At 56.0% G+C, this 27,394-nt stretch overlaps 1 protein-coding gene across 3 annotated transcripts in view; it reads right to left on the minus strand.

The window, feature by feature from the left end:
• Nucleotides 1-2,251: 2,251 nt before the first annotated feature.
• The window catches only part of SLC25A39 (solute carrier family 25 member 39), a 154,164-nt gene continuing 129,021 nt past the window's right edge, over nt 2,252-27,394 (minus strand). Inside the window, exons 2-12 of one of the 3 annotated variants that reach the window (XM_075059699.1) lie at nt 13,748-13,857; nt 12,987-13,046; nt 10,867-10,911; nt 8,800-8,909; nt 7,815-7,882; nt 6,541-6,665; nt 5,635-5,808; nt 4,900-5,009; nt 4,235-4,316; nt 3,828-3,908; nt 2,252-3,715 (exon numbers count right to left, since the gene is read on the minus strand). In XM_075059699.1, the coding sequence (XP_074915800.1) occupies nt 3,597-3,715; nt 3,828-3,908; nt 4,235-4,316; nt 4,900-5,009; nt 5,635-5,808; nt 6,541-6,665; nt 7,815-7,882; nt 8,800-8,909; nt 10,867-10,911; nt 12,987-13,046; nt 13,748-13,857 (1,084 nt within the window). In that variant the 3' untranslated portion in view covers nt 2,252-3,596. Of the gene's footprint in view, nt 3,716-3,827; nt 3,909-4,234; nt 4,317-4,899; nt 5,010-5,634; nt 5,809-6,540; nt 6,666-7,814; nt 7,883-8,799; nt 8,910-10,866; nt 10,912-12,986; nt 13,047-13,747; nt 14,149-27,394 lie in introns of those variants that run through there. The other 2 variants (XM_032791581.2, XM_032791583.2) reach the window with 2 other exon arrangements.

Raw genomic sequence — 27,394 nt, forward strand, 5'->3', positions numbered from 1 at the left:
TGTGGAGGTACAGGTGCAGCTGCCCTCATATCTAACCCTAGAGCTACACCTCTAGGCTCCACCCTCCCAGGGTTAAGCGGACGTCTGCTCAAGCTGTCCCAGAAAGACCTCAGCCAGACTCGCGAGCCTGACTCTGCACTGAAGCCAGCTGCAAACTGCGCTGGGCCTGCTACGTGCATGTCCAAGCGTGGTGCCCATGATGCCGTTAAGGGAGAGGCCTGCGGGCCTAGACACTGGTCACGTTAGTGCTTGAGGCAAGGAGCTGAGGCGCATGCCATGTCAGGTCAGGGGCTTCACCAACCCAGTCTCCCTCTCTGGGTTTTTCTCTGATTCACCCCAGCCTTATGGTGGGGACTCCCCTGCCTGGGTGCCCATGGCATTCCTGCAAGGGGTGTTTTGGCTCATCTGCCACCTAGCGCAGCTGGGGGCACTAAAGGAGGCTCTTTGGTGGAGGATGCTCTGGGAGGCAGCTGGGGTGAGGGAATGAGCCCTGGAGCCTGTTAACCGCTGGCTGCTCTGCGAGGCTCAGGCGCAAGGGGGAGAAGGAGAGGAGAGAGCCAACCCTGGGGCAGCAGCCTTTAACCCCCTTTGTTAGCAGGGCTGAGCAGGGAGCTGCTGAGGAAGGTGTTTGCAGAGAGCCAGGATTCCTCTTGCTGTGTGCGGGGTGCTCATATTCCTGCAGGCTGGGGGGTGGGGTGAGCCCCTCACATTACTCTGACCTCAGGCAGGAAGTAATGGAGGTGAGGTCTGTGGAGATACAGCAGAGCGGCAGGTCAGGACTGCAGCAATCAGGCACTGCAGGGATAACCATGGGGCAAGGTAGGGGCATCACTGCTCCACATTCCCCAATGCCAGCTGGGGTGTGGGGGAGCTGAAAAGAAGCCCTGCTGCATCTACAGCTGAGCAGGGGACAGTGGGGGCCACAACAGGAATGCACCAAGGGCAGAGAGCAGCCCAACTCTGGGCTTGGGACTCCTGCTTTTCAGCCAAGCACTCCCAAAGCCTAGCCCCTTCCACTGCAGGGTGTCGAGGCCCTTCCCAGCGATCAGGTGACTGGCAGTCTCTCCCGTGAGACCAGGCGGTATCACCCCACTCGCTACAGCAGGGAAACTGAGGCACACAGGGAGGCTGGGGCAGAGCTGAGATTACAACCAAGATCCCCTGAACCCCACGCCCGTGCCTTAACCACCAGCTGGGCCGCCCTCTCCTACGGATGCCTGTGGGTAAAGGGCCCGAGGTGTGTTTGCCCCTTAGAAAGCACCCTCAGCACCAGCAGGATTGTGGCCCCCTCTAGGTCTGAGCCCCACCACAGGGTGGGGGTGTGTGTGGCAGTATCACAGCTTTGCTGATGAACCTTGTTTGGCTGGAGGCAGGGTAGGGCAAGGCTGGAGGAAGCAGGTACTGATCCAACTCTGGCCCTGGAAAAGCAGAGGGGCTTGATCCACTGAAGGTAGAAAGTGCCCCCCCCCGCCCCCTGTGGAGAACCAGGGAGTGGGGTGTTGGTTTATTCATCCTCCCGGCTTTCCTCATAACTCTGACAACAGCTTGAGAACCCACAGGCAGGGTGGGCAACAGCTCCCCCCCGCCCCCCACTGAACAGGCAGGGAAGGGCATGGCATTGCCACCCCCACGAGTGGGGCTGTCTTGCAGGACACACACACACACGGCCTTCCCATGCATCATGGCAGCAGAAAACAGGTGGTGCTGGGTTGTGTCCTGCTCCACAGCCCCTTCCCCTACCAGCTCACACACAACCACACCTTGTGTCCCCCGCCCACCAATTTGCAGTTTCTTACTAAAATACTCTCAGCGCCCCCCTCACTGAGCTGGCTGGAGGACCGGACAGTCCCCAAACACCACAGCACAGCATTTGCAGAAGGGCTCTCTGGGCCCCAGGTCCAGGTGAGGAGAGAGCGAGGGGGCTTTGGTTAATCTCTGGCCCTTCATTAGCCAAGGGGCTCCCTGCTGGGGTCTCTGCACCCTGCCTGTGCCCCAACGAGGGGAACTCCAATCAATTCCCACCCTGCACAGACACTGTGACAGGAAGTACCACTCCTCCCCTTCCCCCAATCACACCGTGATGCACACAAGCCCTCCCCAGCAGAGATCAATGGCTGCTCATTGCAGGAGGACAAATCCTAACCCCTTGCCAACAGCTGGCAGAGCAGCCCTTAGCGCTCCCCCGCCCCTCCCAGCAGCTGAGGTGATGGAGGGAGAACAGGCAGGTGGGGCGAGGGTTTTCAAGCGCAAATTTCACATAAAATGTCTTTTATTGAAGGAAGTCGCCATGAATCCCCATTCCTGCAACCAGCCAGCAGGCATGTGTGTTACCAACAGGAAGGAGGATGGCTACTTGTCCGGCTACTGACCCTAAGAGTATGGGGGCACTTTGGCAGGGAATCTCTGCCCTGGAGATTTCACATCTTTGTCAACAGCAGGGAGCGCCAGTGGGTGGCGTCCATTACCAGCAGCAAGGTGTCTTGTCAGAGCATGGGCCGCCTGGGGGCCTGAGCCCCAGAGCTCTGCCTTCCAGGGGGCAGACAGGAATGGAGAAGTCCTGAGTGAAAGAAGCCATGGTGCTACCTAGGGGAGACTGGCCTGGAGTCCAGGGCCCAACTGTCCTTTGTATTGCTGCCCCACAGGAGGTGACCTAGGGCAATGGGGCGTGCGGAGAGAGCAGGAGGTGGGTTAGGACCCAATCGCAGGGCTAAATCCAGCCAGCAGCAGGAACAGCTGTGGAGAGACTCCGAGCAGGAGGGGCTGTTGCCCTTCGTCCCCTAGTCGCTCTAAGTCTTTGGAAGAGAAAGGCTCTTGGTCGTTGGCAGGGTGTGGCCTGGGGAGGCAGTCAATTCACGCAGGGGATCCCCTCCGTTGGGCTGATCTGCTCCCCCCCAGGCTGGGCAGGGAGCGGCTCCTCTGCGTTCGCCAGAGGACAACTCCCTCACTCCCACTACAGCTTATTTCTGCCCCCATCAAGGGGCCAGCGCGATCAGATGCCAGGAGCAGGGCACCCGCCGCTGGGGGGCTCGTCACAGGCTGGAGAGCGGCCCCCGGCAGGCGCAGGCAGCCTCCAAACCAGGAATGTGTCAGCTGGGAAGGGAGGGTGGAGGTGAGATTTTGTCAAAGACAAACAGGCCTGACCGTTCTCAGCTGGGAAGCACCAGGATGCCCACGCTGCTCTGGCAGCCTCTCTAGCTCGCCCCTGAGGGAGGCAGACGGGAAACTCGCAGAGGTGGATGCAAGAAACACAAGGAGCGAGCGAGACTAGAAGGCACTTGGACGTTGCATATCCCAGCACAGGGCATGTTGGGGGAAGATGTTGTTGCTAGCAGGGAGGTCCGTTCCCAGTGGATCTCAGCAGGAGCTGAGAAGTAGGGAGGCAGAACCACCGCTGTCGCCCCCAGGAAAGGGGGCTGGATGAAATGAAAGGCCCTGGCTTTGGCAGCTGAATCCCAGCACTGATCTCTGCAGTCACCTCCCGCTTGCCACCTCTGGGGAACTCCCCACCAACCAGGGGCTGGCTCCTCCGCCTGGCCCTGGCCCACAGGGTGCTTAGTTTGGAGGCTGTACTGCGGGGGCTCTGCCCGCCCTGGCGCTCACAGGCTGCTGAGCTGTCGCTCCTGGTTCAGCTTCTGGAAGAAGCTCTTGCCGAACTCGTAGGTGCTGATCATGATGGCGCAGGCCGGGGCCACCTTGATGACACGGGGCAGGAAGCCTGCAGGAGGCAGAGAGAGCAGTGTTACCCGCTCCCGCTAGCTGGCAGCCCTGGAAATGCGGTTGCTCCCCACCCCTCATCCTACAGCCGGTCCAGCTGCCGTTCCAGTTACCTGCGAAGAGCCCACGGGTGCCAAACTCAGCTCGGATCCTCCTCAGCAGCAGCCAGGTGGATGAGGACTTGGAGGCAGCCACTGCGGGGCAAAGGCAAAGCGAAGGTATGAGGGGAAGGGGGTGCTAGTACCCACCACTCACCCTAGGGAAGGGTCTGCCCCACTTTCCAATGCTTCCCCCCCCCAGGCCATGAGCAGCAGCTGGACACTGGGTGTCTGCTCCAGAGGAGCCAGCGCTCCCTCCTGTCCTGTGTGTGTGCAGAATCACAGCTCCCCCTCTGGGCAGTGAAAGCAGCCAGCCCCCCTGACGGGCCATTCCAGACGGATTTTCCGCTGGAGCCAAAGGCTGAGGCTGCTCAGAGTCCCATGTTCCTGGGCTCCCGTCGGGCTCCCCATGAGCCCCTCACCTTGGAGCGTCTCCATGTCCCCCAGCTCAATCTGTCGCTGGGTCTTCACCACGTCGAAGGGCAGTGTCAGCACAGCAGCCACCTGGAGGAAGGGGAGAAGCTGCCTATCATTCCCAAGCCACAGCTGGGGACCCCAGTGTCTCCCCCTACAGCACTTCTCCCTCATGCCAAGAGATGCTGAAATCAGCCCCTACCACCCACCCTCCAAGCGCTCAGCCCTCCTCCACCCATTGTCCTAAGCAGGTTAGAACCTCTGCCCACGAGGGGCCGAGTCTCCTGGCCTCTGGTGTAACAACCACCCCCCAGCTCCCACTGCATCCCCCTACTCCAGGCTGGTCCCTGCGCAGACATTGCTCTGGGGCAGGTACTGCCTGTGCCTTGTGCAGGGGCAGGCAAAGGCATCTGAAAACCCGTAATGGTCTATCCGGGCCCAAGCTGGCCAAGGCTGCTGGATCCAAGGTCCCAGCATTTCAAGGAGGGGAACAGCTGACCCCCAAATAAACTGCACTCAAATAAAACGCCCTGAAACCCTTCTGCTTCCAGCAGGGCTGTTTCCCCTGGTTAGAATTCCAACATTCTGGGGATGGAGGTAGCCCAGTGGGCTCCCTTCAAACCCAAGCAGAAACTTGGATCCCCCAGGCCAGAACAGAAGCTCCTATACTCACAGTCCCCGAGATGGCCCCAGCTGTGAAGCTGACCATGAAAGTGGCTTCGTCAAGCCGGGACTGACGGCAGAGCCATTCCTTCACCAGCTCGTAGTTAAACCAGTAGAGAGCTGAGAGAGACACACCAGGGCCACGGGTTAGAAGCATCAGCAGCCACCTCCACTGCTGCTCCTGGGGCACTGCCCTCTGGCACTGAGCCCCAGCCCTGGGGACTGAACTCCTCAATCTATCAGCCTCAGAGCAGATACAGCAAAAGGCAAACATCCCCCTGCCCAGCCCAGCCCTGACTGGGAGCGAGCACATGGGAGAGATGGGAGGTCCCTGGCCGTTCGGCTGACACCAGGAATTGGCAGGCCTATCAGTACCCATTGAAAGGCTGCTTTTCCTGGCATGAAGGGCCCTGGAACTGGGCTGAGATCCACCAAACTGGTATCCTGGCTCAGGTGGGGACGGGGTCTGAAAATCCTTCGCTCTGGAGTCACCACTGTCAGGTAAAAAACTTTGCCCTGGACAAGAGATGCACAGAAGGGATAGGGACTGGAGCTTGGCCTGTCAGTGCCTTCTGTAGGCAGCCCCATGCTATCAGCATGACACCAACTGCAGATGGCAAGAAGGGAATTCTTGTCCTGAGTCAAACCTTTCCCTACGGCCCCAGCGCCAGGTGGAGAAGACCAGCCCCAGTGCGGCTCGCAGCCCCCTCACCTGTCCCCAGCACCCCTTTTCGGTGTGGTATACCTGAGAAGGGAACGTCCCGCAGCACCGTGGGCCCCCAGCCCCTCCAGAGGGACAGCCAGCCATCCTGGGCCACCGAGGACTGGATGCAGATGCGCAGCTCGCGGTAGCTCAGCGGCCGGGACTGCATCTTAGTCCGGATGAGTTCCAAGGGGCTGATCACCGTCACCGCGCCCACTGAGGGAGGGAGTCAGAACATCAGCTACCGACAAGCCAGCAGCAAGGGCGCAACGACGGGCAAGGCCAGGCCTCTCTCACCCCCATGTGCAAACAGGCCAGTCACCTGCAATTCCTAGAATGGTGAGAGCACGTGGGGCAGGAGTCCAGAGGGGCCAGCCCTGGCACTGGCCCATCGGGTTTGGCAAGGAGCTGTCTGCTGGGATCGCTTCTTGTTTACAGCACGTTACACCTGGGAGAGCAGCTTAAGGCTCATCCCAGCATGAGGATCTCACTGTGATTCAGTGCAGCAGGGGGTAGGTTGAGCCTTTCCGACTGCAGGGAGCTGGGGAAATGAAAGCCCAGGGAGGGGCAGGGCTGTGCATGAGGTCCCCCAGGGAATCCGCAACAGGGCAGGGTACTGATCCAGGAGTTCTCTAACCATGGATGCGCAGGGCCCAGGGATTCATAGATTCCCAGGCCAGAAGGGACCCTTGCATAACACAGGCTATGATCCCTACAGCAGGGCTTTTAGAAAAACACCCGCTCTTGATTTACAAACAGCCAGGGACGGAGAATCCAGCTTCACCACCCCGGGCCAACTGTGCTGACGGTTAATGACCCTTGCTGCTAGAAAACAAGGCAGACCATTGTCCATTTGGAATGATTCTTTACCCCTGGGCCAGAGGAGCAGGTGGGGAGGGTGGGGGAAGAGGCTGCAAGGTCCATGGACCCTGAATGCAGAGTACTCACGTCTGGCAAGGGCACCAGCCACCAGGGGGATATGGGCCCCTTGCCTGCTCATCCGGCAGCGCAGATAATCACGCAGCTGGTCGTAGGTGGTGAAATAGATCACCGTGGCAGGCACCGCCATCACCCTGTCAAGGAGAGGGACCCGTCAGCATCACCTGCCAACTCGTGTCATGCTCCATGCCGAGTGGTGGGGCAGATTGCTCTAGGCATAATCCCTCCCACACACACATCCCAGCTGGGCCTTGACACAGCCCCTCTCATTCTCCGGCAAAGTAGTGGGACCCATCTCGCAGAGAGCAATGGGAGGGGTGGATTTCCGTTTGCCTGCACACAGAGGAGCCTGTCAAAACGCCACATGCACACAGCTCTGCCTGAAAGGTCAGAGGGCGAAGGATGGCTGTCTGGGGGAGTGTCATGGGGTGACTGGCCCCTTTAAGAGGGAACAGGGGAGGGGAGGCCAGTGCACCTGGGACTAATTAGCTGCTGCCCAGCTGGGCTTAAGGGAAGGCATCTGGATCTTATAAAGGGAAGAAGCAGCAGGGGAAGGTTGGTCTCCAGACAGCTCTCAGCCCAGCTAAGATCAGAGCACTGCTACAAGGAGTAGGAAGACCCTGCTAGTGACCCAGGGAAGGCAAGGAGGGCAGCAGAGGGGGTTTCCTTGCTGACCTCTCTGAGCCAGGGAGGGCTAAAAATGGGCTGAGCACTGGCTAGGAAGGGCCGGGACAGGTGATGAGCTCCAGGACCAGCTGAGGACACCAGAGCTGGGTATGAACTTTTGTGTTGTGATGGGCTTTGTTAGAGAATTGTTTTGCGCTGTTTCTGCCAGCCCCAGACAGAGGTGGCATTTGCTGTGACACAGCCCTTGTGGGGTTTGTCAAGGAGCCTCAGAGGAAACTGAGGCAGGCCTCTGCAGAGCCACGCTTGGCCAGTGGGGGGTGATAGAGGGCAGGCACACCCTCTTACAGAGAGGGAGTGGAAAAGGCAGGATGGGGGTCTGGGGAGGTGGGAGGCAAACAGTCTGCAGTCCAGGGATAACCAAGGATTCTGGGTCACTGCAGGACAGTCACCCCCCACCTCCTGCAGTCAGAGACCCCAGGGCAAAGGCCAGGAGTTACCAGTAGCGCCAGCGCCTGGGTTGTGTGGGCTCTGCAGGAAGACTGGGATTGCACAGCTGGCTAGCACTGCAGGCAGGGGGGCCCAGGTGTTTGCATGTGACCTCCCTTAGAGCAGGCATGCAGCGGGGAAGGGCTGTAACACTCGGTGCCCAGACTCACAAGGTGGGTGGCAGGCCGCTCCACAGAGACCGAATGCCCTCGTAACGTGTGATCTTCACAAAGGCATCCTGAAAGGAAGAGAGCACAAGAGGGTTACAGAGTAGGGGGAGGAGGAGGCTTCCCCCATACTAGGGACAGCCCTGTAGCCTGAAAGGGAGACCAGATACCCATTCCAGAGCCTACCCAAGGGCTGTGTCTTTCCCTCTCACTCCAAGCTCTGCTGCTTCTCCAGCTTAGCCCTCACCACAGGGTAACTGGCCCCTAAGGGAATGGGGAGGAAGTACAGCTGGCTGGTTTCCTGCTCCCCAACTGGGCTTAAGGGAAGGCACCTGTGAGCTCTCTCAACCCAGGGCAGGTACAGGTGCTGCTAGAGGAAGTCACAGCAGGGGCTGCAGAGAGCAGGAGACCCTGGGAAACCAGGGGTGGGCCAAGAGAGCAGGGGGTACAAGGCTGAGCCCTGGCTAGTGCGCCAGGATGGGCTGGGGACATCTGAGCTGAGGATGAACTGGTGTTGTGATGATGGACTTTGTTTTGGGCCTTTGAGGACTGTTTTGAACAGTCTGGTTAAACCAGGTGCGACATTAGCCACGAAAAAGCCAGTGTGGCATTTATTAAGGAGCCCTGAGATAAAGGGAAACTGAGGCAGGCCTCTGCAGAGCCATGCTTGGCCAGCAGGGGCACTACAGGATAGGCACACCCTCTTACACACCACTCTTGCAAATTAACCCTTCCCCTCCAGAGAGCTAGAGCTAGAGCCACCTAGGAGTGGGGTGGGTGAAGCTGCTCTGAATGCTGGTGCACCTGGCCCGTTCTCCTCCCCCACACCTCCATTCATCCTGCCAGGTGGCTCAGCAGGTCTCAGACCAGGGTGCCCAAACTGCCGCATGCAGCCTGGCCATTGAACCATCGGCCTAACCCTGCACTGGCTTCAGCTCCCCTCTGCCCTGCCAAGGCAGCCAGGTCCCCAGCAGGAGAAGAGCCTCACCAGGGTGCCAGTGAAACGGGTGGGGGCCTTGTACCAGGCGGTGCAGCTGCTCCCGTTCTGGCATACGTACAAGTGGTCCATGAGCCCATTGCAGTACACGAAACATTTCCCTGTAGGAGGCAGCAGGGGAGACAGAGTGGGGTTAAACTCGGGCCCAGCCCAGCCTGCTTCAGGCTCTTCCCTTCCCCACCCCCAAACCCCCTCCCTGCTCCAGGCTCTGCCCTTTCCTTCTGCAAGGACCCTCGGCAGGGGGGCAGGGCTATACCCCTAAGGGCCCTGCCAGCTCCTCTCTGCCCCATTCCCTGCCTCCCCCAGAACTCTGCTCCTCTTTCAGTCTCCCTGAGCCCCATGGGGCGCTGCCCCTGCTCTCCTGCCAGCAAGGAGTGGGAGGGCTGCTGGGCAGACAGGGCAGCCAAGGGGTGGGAGAGCTCGTGGGGAGCTGGACAGGTCAGCAGGGGTGTAGACAGCTGGAGCAGCCAGGCCCAGGCTCATCTCAGACAGGGCACCCTGGAGTGGTCAGGCCTACCCCAAGCCATTGTTACCACAGGCCTGGGACACAGGCATGTTTACTGGGAGGGTGAGCAGGCGGAGGCAGAGACTTGCCCCAATCCTGTCATGCAGAATAAAGGCACCAGAGCAGAAGTATGGCAAGGGAAAAAGGGTGAGTCCTGGGAAACTGTCCGACTCCATCACGTTCCCCTCATCCCTGTGATGCACTCGCCCTAAAGCCGTCCTGTCAGCCTGCACTAACAGCCTGTCCTGGCAGGAGGCCACCTGCCTCCACGAGTCAGCGTCAGCCCTGTCACCCTGAGGGATTGGATGAGGCGTCCTGGGGTCTGCCTGGCTCCCTTCCCCAGGATCCCATTCAAATCCCTTTCTGTGCCTAGTGGCCGCTGAGAGCCAGATACAGGTTAAAGCAGCCCTCTGCCAAACGCCAGGGACAATCTTCCCCAGGGATGGACCTCAGAGCAAGCCCTGCAGAGATGGGAGCCTAGCAGGGGGAGAGGTAGCAGTGGGCACGGGAGCCTGGTGTGGGAAGCTGCCAGATGGGCAAAGGAAAGGCAGGTGGGGACAAGGTAGCCAACCTCACTAGAGCCATCCCCAGACAGCAGCACCATGAGTATCAGCCACCCCTACAAGCCAGTCTGATTTCCATGCCCAGGGCATAACTGCAGGTGGCAGGTTAGGGTCAGCAGGGATCCAAGCGGGCAGCAGGAGGGGAGGACAGAAGGGAGACAGACAGAGAGGCCCACATGCGCTCCTGCAGGGAAACCGGCTAGTGTTGAACCTCCAAATGGCCTGGGACAGCCAGCTTCCAGCATGTTGTTTCTCACAGAGCGCTAGTAACCCTTCAGTGTGTGGGGGGGGGGGGGGGGAGAATGAGGGGCCCCCTGCAATCCATCCAGGATATTGGGGGGGGGGGGAGAGGCACGGTGACAGGCTTGCTGCGAGAGTATCAACCAGCAGAGCTGGATACGCTCAAGGGGCCCCTCCATCGCAGGTGTCTCTGTCCTGCATAGCTATTCCAGGAGCGGGGTGGTTACAGAATGGGCCATGGGGTATGAGGAGGGGAAAAAGAATAAAATCCAGAGGCCCCTAACACAGCCACGACTCAGCAAACCAACAACTCCCAGGTCCTGTCTCCAGGGATGGGAGAACCATTCCCAGGCCTCACCTGCCTCATGACAAACAGCCTGCAGGGTCAGTCTCAATTACCTCCATGCCTGGGAGGCACAGAGGTGAGGGGACTTACCCAAGGCCATGGAGTCAGTCAGTGGCAGGGCTGGGAACAGAACCCAGGGTTGTGGCTCCCAGTGCCCCCTCCTCTAACCATCAGACAGCACCTGACCCCCAGAAGACTCAGAACTAGACTTCACTGCAGTAGGTATGGAAGGAAGATGGTGTGAGGTGACCAAGGGTGCACAGAGCCCTGCACTGCCCTGCTCTGGAGACTGCAGCTATGGAGAATAGGTTCTCCCTGGGGTGGGATGGAGCTGTCGAGGGTCAGCAGCCACGGGAGGCTGTTAGCAGGAAGAGGGCGAAAGGATAATACCCAGAGATACTCACATTTGGACTGGTGAACGCTCCAGGGCACACACTCTACTGACAACACTGAAACACACAACAGGGACACATTTAGCGACAGGCAGGGACACCCTCCCTGCTGGCAGCGGCCAAGCTCTCAGGAGCTGGGCAGGTGGGTGCTAGCAGTGCATGGTCTGGGAAGGCAGGGACCCCCGTGTCCTGCTATCAGCAGAGAGCTGGGATGTGGGGGCTGTTCTGGGGCAAGCCACTCGGGTTTGGAAAGCTGACTTGAGCTCGGATGAGATCTGAGAATGCTCCATCCCCCCAGCATCCGCTGATAACACAAGTCACTTCCACCTGCCTGCAACAGGGAGGCTTCTCTTAACATCTGTGCCATAGCCCCCCACAGCTAAGCAGTCGCAGGTATGTCCACGATCTATTTAGCAGCATGACTCTGGCAGTCAAGTCACCTGAATTCAGCCCAATACAGATTCCAAGGACCCCCTTGTTCCACCAGACTAGCCCGCTGTCTCTCTAGTCCAGGGATCGGCAACCTTCGGCACATGGCCCAGCAGGGAAATCCATTGGTGGGCTGGGCCGGTTTGTTTACCAGCAGCGTCAGCGGGTTTGGCCAATTGCAGCTCCCACTGGCTGCTATTTACTGTTCCAGGCCAATGGGGACTGTGGAGAGTGGCGCAGGCCAAGGGATCTGCTGGCCACTGCTTCCCACAGCCCCTATTGGCTTGGAATGGCAAACCTCAGCCAGTGGGAGCTGTGATCAGCCGAACCTGCGGACACTGCAGGTAAACAAACTATCCTGGCCCGCCAGCAGATTTCCCTGACAGGCCATGTGCCAAAGGTTGCCGATCCCTGCACTAGTCCCTTCCACGTGAAACTTCCAAAGTGCTTCACAAAACAAACAGACCTTCTGCTCTCAAGTTTTATAGCTTGGGGGGAAGGAGGCTGAGGCACAGGGAGGGGAAGTGACTCCCAGAGGGAGGCAGTGGGATCAGAACCCAGGATTCCTGACTCTCAGACCCCTGCTCTAATCCTTACAGAAATCCCCCCCGCTGACAGTCCGTACAGGTGTCCCAGGCCTGGCTCACTATTTAAAAGAGAACCTGGAGCCAAGTGGCCGGGCTAGGGATTCTCACGCAGTCTGTGGGCGACAAACTCCTCCTGACGCTTGAAAGGGCCTGGCTGCTCCTGGAACCGTCAGCCAGGGTTAGTTCAGGCTGGTTGTGATTAATGCAGAGCAACCCCGCAGGGCAGCAGCCAGGACAAGCCAAGGCCTGGGATGGGCTCCTTCCTGTCAGGCTGGAAGGGAGGCCAGAGCCAAGAGGAGGGAGCCCGACTAGCTGCCTCCACTAGTAGCCAACAGATAATGACCAGTCCCTGGCTCTGTGGAGCCCTTTACATGTGCCAGGCACCCCACCAACCCACCCACCCACTTCAGGGCCATACAGGACATCCCAGCCCAGCTCTCCCAACACACCGGCTCCGAGGCCCTGTAGGACACCTGAGCCCATATCCCCTCTTCCCCTAAGGCCACACAGATGTGAGTTCAGTTCCCACCCCAGAGGCAGGATGCTCTTAGCCCCGTGTGGGTGGCACACTATTGGGGTGCTGTTGTGGGAATGCTGATCCCACTCAAGCCAGCTGCACAGGTTCAGTGTATGGAGGGGGCATGTCAGAAATGGGCCTCCTGGAGAAGGCCAAGGAAAGAAGCTCCCAAATGGGGGAAGAGTGAGGACCTAAGCAGGGATGCAGCCTGAGGGTGCCTTGCCAGACCCCCTCTGCTGAACCTGTGTCCTCATTAGGGGGGCACCAACCCCAGGTGACCACTGCAACAGATCTTCACTGCTCTGCTGCCTGCAGGCAGTCCCTGCTCAGACTGAGTAGCCAAATATCCCAGAACCCGATAAACCCTTCGCTAACCAGGCAGAGGCTCCTCCTCACAATTCCCCTTGCGCCCTGTATAGGGGACTGGGATTGCTGCGGTTCACAGACACCTGCCAGGCAAAGCTGGGGAGAGAAACAACCCAGGGCCTGAGCTACCGCCTTCCGGGCTCGCTGCTGCAGAGGTCACAGGCTCGGAGACCACCTACCTGGCCTCCAGCTGCGGCAAGAAGGCAAGATTTCTGCCTTGGGCACTTAGTTACCTTTAGAGAAGGGCGTCCTCTGTGCCTGCAGCCGGATCTTCACCACATCCAGGGGAGTCACTGAAAGAGAAGGGACCTACTTAGACCTGGGGCCAGTGTAGGGTGGTTGGCAAAAGGGTGGGGCAGAGTGCTTTATCAATGAGTGAGCAAATACACCTCAATGCCTCCCCCCGAAAGACAGATCTGGAAATGGATTTAATATTGACAGGGAAACGGGGGCTCAGCGTGAGCGTGGGCAGAGCTCAGAGTACACCCCAGGAGTCCATGCTCCTCTCCTGCTCGCTCTAATCACCAGAACCCACCCTCCTTCCCAGAGCTAGGACCAGAACCTGCTCTTCCTCACACCTCCCTCTGGAGCCCAGGGTCAGCAGAGCCTCTGGTGCCCAGCAAACAGCCAGAGTCCAGCTTGCCAAGGAGTTTTAAGCCTCTTAATGACCAGGCCAGATTTTCTGGGAGAAACTTTAATCAGGGATGAGACACAAGGAGTGGAGCTGGGATTCCAGGGGGAGGGCTGCAAGGAAAGGGAAGTTGAGCCATGGAATAGCCCATGGATGTATTAGCAGAAGCCCTATAGATTGTCCCAAGTTCAGAATAGTGAGCTCACCTGCCCTTTGCACACTTATCCCCATCCCCTTATACACATGCACGCTCCCTGATGTCCTTACGTGCATACCCTGAACTCGCGTGGAAATCCTTGCACCCACCCACCCTGTCTCTCCGGCCCCACTCCTCGCTCAGCCATCCCCATGCTGACCCCTTACCAAAGAGAGATGTGAAGAGAGCCCCGGTCCCAGATGCCAGCATCTGCTGCAGGGGGGTGATGCCCCCCGCGGAGCTCACTGACGTGTTCTCAGACATCATGCTGCCCACCTGCGAGACACAAAGGGTGCAGTGGCGCTGTTACAGGCAATGCTGTCTCCAGACTCCGAGCTTCATCCCAGAAGACCCCAGCTGGAGCCATTGGCTTCCTTAGTACACTGGCTGGGCGAGCCCCAAGGAGGTGGCATTTCAGAGCGGACAGGTTACCACTGGCCCTTGGGAGGGAAATTAGTGCTCCTTGAGCAAGTGAGACCAGGTCTGAGAGGTCCCAACATCCCTGCCTTCCTGGGGTCAAACCTAGAGAGCTCTCTTGCCACTGTGCAGCTGCCTCAGCATGCTGGCCAAATCACCACCCCTCGCTGGCAGCGTTATCCAGGCACGGCAGAAGGGGTGGGGCTCCTTCTCGCATGTGCTGCTTATATAATCGTCCGCCCAATGAGGAGAGACAGCACCAGGTGCAGTGCCGATAAATCCTGCCAGCACTACAGCTGGATCCAGGCCTGGCCTGACCTGAGGCGATGAATCTAAGAAGCCAGTATTAGGAGCTACTGCAGGGAAGACCCAGCAAGGACTGAAAGGGGAGCAGGGTCAAATGCTCCAAGCTCTCCCATTCCTCTAGCAGGCCTGCAGCCCTGTGAGGAGGAGCCTCGTGCCCTCAACACAGGAAGGGGGGGCTGGGTGGTGCAAAGTCAACAGATGTGGAGAAGCAAGGTGCAATGCTGAGGAACCCTCCTGCAGTCCCAGGGAACTGGTAACAGGGGTACATCCACCTAATCCAAATAGCTAATTCTCTCCTGGCCCAGCCCAGAAGTGCTAGGGAGAGCGGGAGACCAGTTCAACCATGTGCATGTTTGCAGCAATGGCAACACTTAGTACTTCAGAACAGCAAAGCCCTCTGCAGCAGTGATTTTCAACCAGGAGTGCAGGTATCCCTGGGGGTACACAGAGATCTTCCAGGGGTACATCAACTTACCTAGATACTTGCTTGATTTTACAACAGGCTACATGGAAAGCACTAGCAAAGCCCGTACAAACTAAAATTTCACAGAGACAAAGACTTGTTTATACAGCTCTATATACTATACGCTGAAATGCAAGGACAACAGTTATATTCCAATCAGTTTATTTTATGATATGTCAAAGTGAGAGTCAGCAATTTCAGTAACAGTGTGCTGACAAGCTTTTGTATTTTTTAGTTGATTTTGTAAGCAAGTCGTTTAAGTGAGGTGAAACTTGAGGTATGCAAGACAAATCAGACTCCCGAAAGGGGTCCAGTCCTCTGGGAAGGTTGAGAGCCATTGCTCTACGGCCATTAACTAACCCTCCCACCCGCCCCACACCTGGCAAGGCACTAGCCTGCTGCTTCTAGGTTCCAGAACATGAAGCGTGGAGAGGGGAAATGACTTGCCTAACACCTCAGAAGAAACTAGTGTCAGAGCCAGCAATGGAAGCCCGGAGTCCTAGCTCACAGCTCTGCGCCCAGACTACATTTCTCTCTCACTGCACTTCAGGATCTAACCCCATTTAGCCACCACAAACTCCAGCTATTAGCTCCGAAACACAGCAACACGGAGTCAGCCCATGCTTTCAGATTCCAAAACTTCTACCATTCTCCAGGGGGAAAATACCCTCGTGTGTATTTAACTTGAACTTTTGTTCTCATTTCTCTTCTGGTACCCTCCATACCTTTCCCTAGGGCTACTTAGTTCCAGGTCTGCGTGTGTTCCTTTAGGATGCTGTCCCCTGCTCAGCACCGCCACACTGCCTACAGCCCAAACATACCCCTTTCCTGGGAGTTGGTTTTACCAGTAACTCAAATCACGATTCCAGATCATAAATTTCTGCTTGGCTGTTCTTATGGCTTCCCTACAGGAGAGCTCCTCTATCCTGGGTCCTAGTTCCCTCTGCCTGAGAGAAGCTGATGTAATCTTATAGTGACTAATTATGCTGCCCTTTTGTATAGGGCTCAAGCACCTGATGAGAGAATTCCACAGAGGCGCCCTCGATCCCTAAGCAAGGTCCTAGCATCTTCCGTCCTATTACAGGTACCATGCACACTGTGAGAGTTGCACATTGCTCCTCACCCCCTGGATTTGTAGGATTAAAGGGAGTAACGTCCTAGGACAGGGGTCAGCAACCTTTCAGAAGTGCTGTGCCGAGTCTTCATTTATTCACTCATTTAAGGTTTTGCGTGCCAGTCATACATTTTAACGTTTTTAGAAGATCTCTTTCTATAGGTCTATAATATATAACTAAACTATAGTTGTATGTAAAGTAAGTAAGGTTTTAAAAATGTTTAAAAAGCTTCATTTTAAAATTAAATTAAAATGCAGAGCCCCCCGGACCGGTGGCCAGGATCCAGGCTGCGTGAGTGCCACTGAAAATCAGCTCGTGTGCTGCCTTTGGCACATGTGCCATAGGTTGCCTACCTCTGTCCTAGGACCTCTGCTTAGATGGGAGAATACCCTAGAGCAGTGGTTCTTAACCTGGGGTGCACAAGACATGCCAGATTTTTTTAGAAGGTAAATCATAGAAAACACAAATTAAGCACCAGCACGGAAGTACAACTACTTTGTTTCGTCAAACCTATGTACTTATTAACATTACGGTAATATACTAACAAACAAATATATCTAGGTTTAAAGAACTGGCCTTCTTCAATGATTTTTGCTAAGGGGTGCGAGAACCTATTTTGAGAACCAAAGGGGTGCAGGCTGCAGTAAAGGTTAAGAACCACTGCCCTAGGGTCTCATCATGGTACTTGGAATGAAGGGCCACTCGTTCTCCAGTGACTGCAGCACAGAGGCTTCTGTACTCCCTGCACACAAGCAGACTTAATCCGTGTGAGCTAGCCCCAACATCCTCACACCTTATGCCAGGCTGGGGAGAGTCCAACACTTAACTGGCTTAATCACCTGCTGGTCATATATGTCACAACACAGCACCCTCCACCCATGTAACAGGGGAGCAGAGCAGGACACAGGGCTTCCCCACCTGGTCATCCTCATCTCCTGGAAGCCCAGACTTTATGCCACCTGCCTTGGGCCTATATAATAAGTCCTTACACATAGCCTCCTGCTTCCCTCCCCCTAGGGTCTGAAGTGCGGCCCTTTCCGGGGGCCTTAACTCAGGAAAAAGTGCTCCTAGTGAGCATGACCATGGCTTCCTATTAGAAAGGCTCTGATGTGTCTGTAAAAGCTGGTGTAGCAATCAGTGCAAGCAGTGACATGGGCAGGCATGGTAGGGCTAAGATTTTAAATGCAGGAGATTCCACAGATAGGACATGGACAGTTTCTTTACAGATGGCCCCTTCTTCCTCATCGCCACTCCCTGTGTGTCAGCGACTCACACCTGCTGATGTTACTGACAAACAAACCAGGTCTCATACCGATTGGCTTCTACAGTGCCAGTGAAGAGTTCATTATCAGCAAAGTGCCCACTGCAGGATCAGGATCACCTGCATGGAAGTCCAAGGCAGGAAGAATCAGCTGGCTTCTCATATCCCAGGCATCTCCGGAGAGAACAGAACAGGGAAACCCAGACTAACAGCCTTCATGGAGCAGCTCTCCAGTGGAGCTCCACAGATTATTACCAGCTGGCCCAGGAAGGCTCCTCTGTGTCCGTTAAGTGAAATAAGGCAGTGTCACCACCCTACATAGCTTCACCGGCACCTCTGTGTTCAATCCAAGCTCTTCCAAGCTATGCACGTTACGTGTCTCTGGTAGCGCTCACAAAGCGCTAGGTGTTTTTGCAAACACAAACAGGGCTCACAACACGACAGACAAGGCATGGGATAAGCAGCACTACATATAACTAAGGAGGATACTGTGGCGATCTTAACAGTAGGATTTTCTGCCTTTTGTGCATTTTGGGCCTGATGCAAAGAAGGTTAAACCACTACAAGGTCTCCCACTGACTTCGATGAGGCTGGGATCAGGAACTTAAAATCTCAGCCTCTGTGATGGCAACGAAGTGGGGCTGTTTTTAAAATAAGTTTCTTTTTTTTTTTTTTTTTTTTTTTAGGGGGGGGGGGGGGAAGTCTTGGAGAGCCGGGTAAAAATCTACAGTATAATCACATTCAATCCAAAACCAGCAAGCAGATTCCTGGAGTGAATGTGTGATCTTTTTTTTTTTTTTTTTTTTTTTTTTTAGTGAGGGGAGGGGGGAAAAAGGCAGCGGTGTGGGGGCAGTGGTGCTCCCCACCAATCCTTGACTCATAGAAAAGTCCCACTATTCACCCTGGCCTAGTCCCAGCTTTAGAGGGGACAAAGATTCATGTCAAGGCTTTGTTTGCTTCTGCTTGAACAACAGGGCTTTGGAGTATGTGACCTGCAGACACCTGTATGTGTGTAACTGGGGCTATGTCTACACACAAGGCACTGCGCTATCCTGGCAAAGCGCTCCTGCTGCAGTCACAGCTATACTGCAGAAGCAGAGCTTTTTCCTGGTAAAGTAAAACCAACCCCCAGGAGTGAAACAAGCTACACCAGTAAAAGGGGAGCTGTGCATATAAAGCTGCATTCTGCCTGCCAGCTGGGTTGGTCAGGGGTCAAACCTCATCACACCCCTGACCAACAGAGCAACGCTGGCAAAAGTCTGTAGTGCGGACGCAGACCTGAGACCATACATGTCCCAGACGAGGCCATTCCATTGAGTGCACTCCCAGGGCATTGCAGTAGCAGGTTAAACCTGGGCTACTCAGCCAAGCTCTCCTAATCCTGGCACAGCAGCTCCCCATGAGAGCAACATACAGTGAACAACTGTCTTTTGGACTGGGAGTTGGCGGGGGGGAGGAGGGGGCAGAGACAGGCACAGGCATTGCTAAGTGTGTGCACAGTGATTAGCACTGTGGTTACAGGCATTTCTGTTACAGTCCAACCAGGTCTGAGCCCCAGTGCGATAGGCACTGAATGAACCTACAGTAAACGATAGTCCCTGCTACAAAGGGCTTATATGAGAGCCTCGAGGCACTTATCATAATAATTAATTGATTGAACTTTGCAATCCAGCTGGTCTGAACTAAGAGCATAAGAAGAAGTAACCAGAGAACATGAAATGGCTACTCTACAGTCAGCATAGCTCTGATCAAGGAGCAAATCTGCCCCCTTATCTCCACATGCCACCTGTTCCCCACCCTCACTGAACTGGCTTCTCTCCTGTGGTCCAGCATCAGTGTCTCTTCCCAAACCCCAGCTCATCACACTATCGTATTGGACTGTTCTCTTAGGGGCTACGAGAAAATCCAGAGGGTTCCTTGCTCCAGGGCCGGGCCTTGCGGTCCCCTCACCCCACTGCACCACCTCTCCGAGAGTCTGGAAAGGGATCCTCCTGGCTCCCAGCTCCAGGGTCCCTGGGCTACTGCTGCCTTTCCACTCCTGGCCCCCAGCAACCTAGATGCTGTAACTTTCCCATGCCCCACTTTCCACTGTCTTTGGGTCCTCTCCTAGGGTCGAGGACCCTTCCCCCTACACTGTGCCAGGCACATGGCCCCCAGGCTGTGTCCTCCTCTCCTGGGGCCTAAGAGCCTGTCTCGCACTTCTGGCCTCCAGCTCCCTAGGTTAACATACACCTCTGCCCCCACCCACAGAACAAGCTCCTCACCTAGGGTCTAAGAGCTGAAGCATCCTCTCCAGCCCCACCCCCACCCCACCCCCAGGCTCCCCCTGCTGTGGGGCTGGGCATGGAGCTACTGCAGTCCCAGCTCTGACTATTCAGCTCTTCTGGGTGCACAAACATGCCAATCAGCAGCAGGAGCTGAGCCAAGCAGAGAGCAGCATGGGAGCTGCACAGGGACAGCCAGCTCAGCGCTCCCATGAGTGGTACTTGCAGCCTCCTGTGCCCACTGGTGAGTCCCCCAGACTGCCTGGCACCCTTGGGGCTCAGCAGCCTTTGCAGACAGAAATTAATTAACCCCCTCCCAGCAATGTCACCCTTAACCGACAGATGGGGAAACTGAGGCATAGAGCAGGGAAGTGACTCAGCCCAGCCCACACAGAGATCCAGCACCAGAGCTAGGAGTAGAACCCAGGCATCCTGGCGCTCAGTACCCCCCAATCTAACATTGCAGCCACTCCCCCGCCCCGCTTCTCTGTGTATCCCATGCTGCTCCCAGGGGTTACCCCTTCCTGGCTCCTGTGTGTTGTCCCCCTCACAGAGTTACCCCCTGCTCCTGTGTGTGTGTTTCTGACGGCAGGGCTCTCCCCTGCTCGTTCTCCCCCCCACCCCTAGGTGTCCCCCCCCACTCCTGGGTGTCTCCCCCCAACCCGCCTGCTCCTTGTGTTTCCCCCTGGTTCCTGTCTCTCTCAGTCGCTCGCCCCCGGTCCCCCCGCCCCCCTGCTCCTCTTGGCCCCTCCCCCCCGTCTCTCTCCTCGTGCCCCCCGGCGGTTCCCCCCCCCGCTCCTTGTCTCTCTCTCCTCGGCCCCCCGGTTCCCCCCTACCCCGCCTCTGTTCTCTCTCTCCTCGCCCCCCCCGTACCCCCCCCCGCTCCTGTCTCTCTCTCTCGGCCCCCCGTCCCCCCCCCCGCTCGCTGTCCTCTCTCTCCTCGGCCCCCCGGTCCCCCCCCCGCTCCTGTCCTCTCTCCCTGCCCCCCGGCCCCCCCGTTCCTGCTTCTCCCCTCGGCCCCGCTCCTCCCCCCCGTTCCTGTCTCTCTCCTCTCGGCCCCCCGGTTCCCCCCCCCGTTCCTGTCTCTCTCCCTCGGCCCCCGTTCCCCCCCGTTCCTGTCTCTCTCCCCTCGGCCCCCCAGGTTCCCCCCCCGCTCCTGTGTCTCTCCCTCCCCCCCCCCGCTCCGTCTCTCTCTCCTCGGCCCCCCGGTTCCCCCCCGTTCCTGTCTCTCTCTCTCGGCCCCCCGGTTCCCCCCCGCTCCTGTGTCTCTCCCTCGGCCCCCCCTGGTTCCACCCCGCCCTGTCTCTCTCTCCTCGGCCCCCCCGGTTCCCCCCCGTTCCTGTCTCTCTCCCCTCGGCCCCCCCGACCCCTCACCACTGACCGGCCATTTCAGCCGCACGTGATTTTTTCATCCGCCGACGAATAGCGAGGCCGGTGCCTGCGCCTTTAAGGACCCGTCGGCCGCCCGAGCGGGCTGGATTGGGCCGACCCGCTGGGCCGCAGCGAGCGGCGCTTCCGCTCCGGTCTGCGGGCAGCGCGGGAAGGGGCGGGGCGAGGAGCAGCGCGGCCGGGGGCGGGGCTTACACACACACACACATCCACCCCCCTGGTTGTGCAGGCAGGGGGCGGGACTTACACTCACACCCACCCGCCTGGGTGTGCAGACAGCGGGGCGGGACTTACACTCACACACACACACACATCCACCCGCCTGGGTGTGCAGACAGTGGGGCAGACTTACAAACACACACACACAGATGAGTGTGCCAGAGATAGTGAGGCTTACACACACACACGGGTATGCAGACAGCGGGGCGGGACTTACACACACACCCTCCGCCTGGGTGTGCAGACAGCGGGGCGGACTTACACACACACCAGCCTGGGTGTGCAGACAGCAGGGCGGGACTTACACACACACAGACGAGTGTGCCAGAGATAGTGAGGCTTACACACACACGGGTGTGCAGACAGCAGGGCAGGACTTACACATACAGGCATCAGAGTGTTCCAGAGACAGGGGACCTTACATACACATGCACACAAATGAGTCTGCCAGAGATAGGCTTGCACACTCACCCAAGGCTTGCAAATAGATTAGGACTTACACACCTACACACACCAATGCTGCTGAGTGTGCAGACACAGCAGGGCTTACACACACTCTGGGGGCACGAGAACAATTTTTATAGCAGGGAGAGGAGGGGTCTGAGAGCTATTGGACCAAAGTGTAAACCCTGTATATAATGGAAACCATTTTAAACCAGGGTGTGTGGTAGCATCCCTAGTTCCAGCACCTATGACACACCCTGCTCAGTGTGCCCTGCTGAGGTGGATGGGGTTGTCAGGGAGGGGGAGTACCTCTGATAGGGGAGCAGTCGTACTCCTAGGAGTGGCTCATCCACTTTGGTCCCCACTTGACACCCAGCTCTCACCTGTGGCTCCAAGTAGCTGTCAGCATGCGACAGCGGCCACACCCCGGAAACCGTCTCGACTGGCGGGCTAAACCAGGTGAGGGTAGCTGATGAGTCTGAGACCCTCGGTGAGTTAGGGCCTGTCTACCCGTTGCACGCGAAGGCTGGATCTGGCTGACTGAGGAAACCTGGTTCAACGGTCAGGAGGGCTGGGACAGCAAGCGTTGTGGAACGCTCAAGAGCACGACAAGACATGTAGGCGTCCTGGTCATCCACTGCACCCTGCCCTGTCTCCAGCTGTCTCGACTCTTGTCCTGCCACTGGATACAGACAGGAACTGGGAAGAGAGAGTGAGGTTGACGTCACAACTCTCCCTCACTTTAACCCAATTCACGCGCACGTCTTGACATCATATCATATCACATCATATCAAGTCCTGTGGCGATGGGCGAGTGACGAAGCAGCAGGTGTGGATACACTGGGAGCTGTAGCCGTTTGGACCTGCACACAGGCCGGCTCAGGTATAATGGTCGTTCCTCACTGACCGAAGCAGCAGTGGAGCTCGGCGTCTTTTTGAGTGACTGAGCAGCCCTATTCAGGATTGCACTGCTCACCTCCGTAGAATGAGGAGGGGGCTAGAAAAGGTGCCCTAAACATTGCCTGCTTCACCTTACCCTGGCCAGCATACCACGGGGCTGGCGGGGATCCCATAAAAGCGGTGAACAAAAAACAAAACTTAGAGTGACACCGATCACCATTGGCACATGGAATGTGCGCACAGCTACTGGACAACATCACGGCAGACAGACTGGAGAGAAGAACAGCACTTGTCGCCAGAGAGCTCGCACTACAACATTGACATTGCAGCCCTTAGCGAAACTCGCCTTGCTAATGAAGGACAGCTGTCGAGTCAGGCGAGGCTATACATTCTTCTGGAGTGGCGGCAGCAGTGATGAGCGTCGCGAATCTGGAGTTGGCTTCACCATCAAGAATCATCTTGTTCGGAAACTTGCCAGTCCCCCAAGGGTGTGAATGACCTGACTCATGACAATGCAGCTTCTGCTTCAAAAAGGAAAACAAGCTACTTTGATCAGCGCATACGCTCCCACAATGACCAACCCAGAGGATGTGAAGGATAAATTCTACGAAGAACTAGATGCTCTGCTATCATCAGTGCACCGCACAGACAAGCTGATCCTGCTTGGCGATTTTAACGCAAGAGTCGGATGCGATGCCGCAGCCTGGGAAGGAGTCATCGGGAAAAATGAGTGGGAAAGTGTAACAGCAATGGCCTGTTACTGCTGAAAACTTGTGCAGCACATGACCTTCTATCACCGGCGAATACGGTCTTCCGCCTCCCTACCCGTAACAGACTTCGTGGATGCATCCCCGTTCCAAGCACTGGCATCTGATCGACTATGTCATCATCAGGAGAAGGGACAGACAAGATGTCAGGGTTACAAAAGCTATGTGTGGCGCTGACTGTTGGACGGATCACAGGCTCATAGTATCGAAAAATGAAGCTCCGTATCATGCCGAAGAGATGACCACAAGCTGTAAGGCTCTCAAAAGGATCAACGTGTTGAAGCTGAAGAAACAGCCGCATCACTGAAAATCTAGCGGAAAGACCTAGAGAATGAGCTTGCTGATCTCGTATTGAGGATGATGCTGAGAAAAGACTGGGAGCGATTCCGCAACACTGTCCATATACAGCTGCATCGAAGTATTGGGGCCCTCCACACGCAGGCGGCAAGACTGGTTTGACGAAAATGATGCAGAAATCCAGGCCTTACTTTGCTGAGAAGCAACCGCCTGCATTGGTGCATATCAGAACAACCCATCCCTCAGTGGCAAAGAAAGACTGCCTTTATCAAGCGCTCGCAGAAACAGTACAGAACCGACTGCGCAAAATGCGAGACTTGTGGCTGAGCGCCAAAGCAGATGAAATACAGGCGTATGCGGACAGGAACGACTATAAGCAGTTCTATGAAGCCTCAAACACACTCTATGGTCCACAGTCTTCTGGGAGCTTTCCCCTCCTGAACTCTGATGGCACTGTGCTCCTTACAGAGAAGACGCAGATTCTCCAGAGATGGGCTAACATTTTGAAAGCAGTTCTCAACTGCCCCTCAGTCATCAATGATGAGGCCATTGACAAGATGCACCCAGGTTGCAGTCAATGACTCCATGGATGCTTCACCAGAAGAGGACGAAGTGAAGAAAGCCATCAACCACTGTTAGCCGTTTGGACCTGCACACAGGTGGCTCAGGTAATGGTCGTTCCTTCCCTGACCGACGCGAGCAGTGGAGCTCGGTGTCTTTTTGAGTGACTGACGCCCTATTCAGGCATTGCATGCTCACCTCCGTAGAATGAGGAGGGGGCTAGAAAACGTGCCCTTAAACATTGACTGCTTCACTTTACCCTGTCCGGCATACCACGGGGCTGGCGGGGATTCCCATTAAAGCGGTGAACAAAAAACAAATCTAGAGTGACAGCCGCTTCACCATTGGCACTGGATGTTGCGCAACACTACTGGACAACATGCACGGCAGACAGGACTGGAGAGAAGAACAGACTTGTCGCCAGAGAGCTCGCAACTACAACAATTGACATTGCAGCCTTTAGCGACTCGCTTGCTATGACGGACAGCTGTCGCAGTCAAGCGAGAGGCTATTACATTTTCTGGATGGCGGCAAGCAGTGAATGAGCGTCGCGAATTGGAGTTGCTTTGCCATCAGAATCATCTTGTTCGGAAACTTGGCCAGTCCTCCCAGGGTGTAATGCCTGACTATGAGACAATGCAGCTTCTGCTATTCAAAAAGGAAACAAGTACTTTGGATCAGCGCATACGCTCCCACATGACCACCAGAGGATCGTGAGGAGTATAAATTCTACGAAGAACTAGGTGCTCTGCTTCATCAGTGCACCGCACCAGACAAGCTGATCCTGCGGATTGGCGATATTTCACTACAAGAGTCGCGATGCCGATGCCGCAGCCTGGGAATGGATCATCAGGGGAAAATGGAGTGGGAAAGTGTAAACAGCAATGTCTGTTCTGCTAATCGACAAGTTTTCATCTGCATGCAACAACTTCAGTCTCACCATTAACATCAAGAAGACTGAGGTCATGCACCAGCCAGCTCCCCACGCTCCGTACTCAGAACCGTCCATCACTGTAAATGGATGGAGACTTCAGGCAGTGGACCCCTTCACGTACCTGGGCAGTACCCTTTCCTGAGCAGTTGTCAGTCGATGATGAAGTAAACTGCAGAATTGCTAAAGCCAGCTCTGCATTTGGCTGATTGCGCTCCAACGTCTGGGAACATCGAGGGATCAGTCTACCATCGAAGCTGAAGGTCTACCGAGCAGTGGTGCTTCCAACTCTGCTGTACGCCTGCAAGACGTGGACTGTCTATCAGAGTCATGCACGAAGGGTCAATCACTTCCACATTCCCTGTCTGTGAAAGCTTCTAAAAATCAGATGGCAGGACGAAGTGCCCGATACTGAAGTCCTTATCAGAGCCAGTCTGCCGTCAGTTCACACACTGCTGACGAGAGCCCAGACCAGATCAGTCGGACATGTCATGGGAATGTCAGACGAGCGCATTCCTAAACAGCTCTTCTACGGAGAACTCACCCAGGGAAAGCGCTCCCATAGAGGACAAAAGAAGCAGTTCAAGGACACGCTGAAGACCTCTCTGAAGTCCCTCAAGAGCAACACCGCCACATGGGAAACCCTCGCACTGAACCGTCCAGCATGGCGCTGCCTCATTCACACAGGCAGTAATACCTCTGAGGCGAGGCATACTGCTGAGGCTGAAAGAAAGTGTGAGCAGCGCAAGTCCAGAGCTGCCCGCACATCATCGACAGTGCCATCACATATCTGTCCGACGTGTGACAGGACGTTCCACACCTGAATCGGACTGATCAGAGATCTTTGGACGCACAGAGCCCGGTCATCGAACGAATGAGTTGTTGAGGTCTTCATCGACAACGATGGACAAACATCATCATGACGCACCCTGCTGAGTGTGCCCAAGACAGAGCGATTTACACACCCACCCTGCTGAGTGTGCCCAAGACAGAGGGAGTTTACACCCCAGCACGCACATCAGAGATCTTGCTCACACCCACACTCCTGTAGAGAAAGGGGTTTACACACATACATCCCCTCATCCACAGATGTATCACAGAATGTGATTGGAGACAGCTCTGGTTTACCACACACCATGCCACAGAGGAGAGGAATTCACAGCTCCTGAACACACAACAGGCCACAGGGTCTGCCAGAACCAGCAGGATTTACACACAAACACCTCAGCGTGCCAGCCCGTATCCCCCAGAGCATGGCAGAGGGACTTCCACACACCCTGTGTATGCGTGCACCACAGTCAGACAGACAGAGAGCAATTGACTCGACAGAACTGTGACTAACACACCCCATCCCAAAGAAGGAAGTTGCTCTGAACCCCCACCCAATGGGAAGCAAAGTAAACCAGTCCTACCGAGTCTCAGTGCCTGCTCCTCTCACTCCCCCATCTGTCCCTCCACACAAACCCATTCACAGGGAGCTTCTGCCTTATGCGAAGGGGGGAACTTCGGGAAGAAGGATGTCAGAGTCAGTGTTCCTCCAAAATGGAGCTCTAGGGTGAAGGGGCTGCAAGAGGAAATAGGTTCTAGTCTCATCTCCTCTACTGACTGACTCCTGTTTTCTATGGAGGCCACAACCCTTCTTACTGGGAAGGCCTCATATCCTGACTCCAGGAGAGAGTCAAGTATCATTTCCCCATTTTACATATAAAGTAACTGAGAGGCTGCATAAGGTCACTTCAGGTAGGTTCCTAATATGCTGGCACCGAGTCTCAGCCACTCACTTGTACTGCCTTTCAGAATGAATATGCCAAATCTATGGGCTTGACACTCCTGTTAGTCACCACTGTCCTAACCACTAAATCAGGGGACCTCAAACTTCATTGCACTGTGACCCGCTTCTGACAACAAAAATTACTACACGACCCCAGGAAGGGGGACCAAAGCCTGAGCCCACCAGAGTCTCACCATCCTGGGAGGAAGAACCAAAGTTGAAGCCCATGGGCTTTGGTCCCAAGCAGCGGCTCTCTGGCTTCAGGCCCAAGCCCCAACAAGTCTAAAGCCTGCACCGGCGACCCCATTAAAACAAGGTCACGACCCACTTTGGGGTCCTCACCCACCGTTTGAGAACTTCTGCACTAGATCATACTTCTGGCCTCTCTTAAGTGACTGTGAGGCCCTTGGAACGATTGTAGTTGTTTAAATTATTTGTACTGGAAAACAGCATATTAAGACACGAATTTGGATGTTGTGTGTATACTTGTTTTATTGTTTATATTTTGATTAATGGGAATTGTCTCTTCAGAGCAGGGTGCAGCATTCGTTTGTTTGAAGGATACTTGAAAACAACACATGGAGGAGATTGCCTGTGTGTCCAGAGAGGGGAGGACCCTGCTGATGTGCACTCTCAAGTGCTCAGAACTTGATTGAATAAATTGAACATTGAGAAGGTAAGACTCATTCCTGAAGGAGTAACAATAGCA

This window comes from Chelonoidis abingdonii, chromosome 21 (genome assembly GCF_003597395.2).
Source record: "Chelonoidis abingdonii isolate Lonesome George chromosome 21, CheloAbing_2.0, whole genome shotgun sequence".
Lineage (NCBI taxonomy): Eukaryota > Metazoa > Chordata > Testudines > Testudinidae > Chelonoidis > Chelonoidis abingdonii.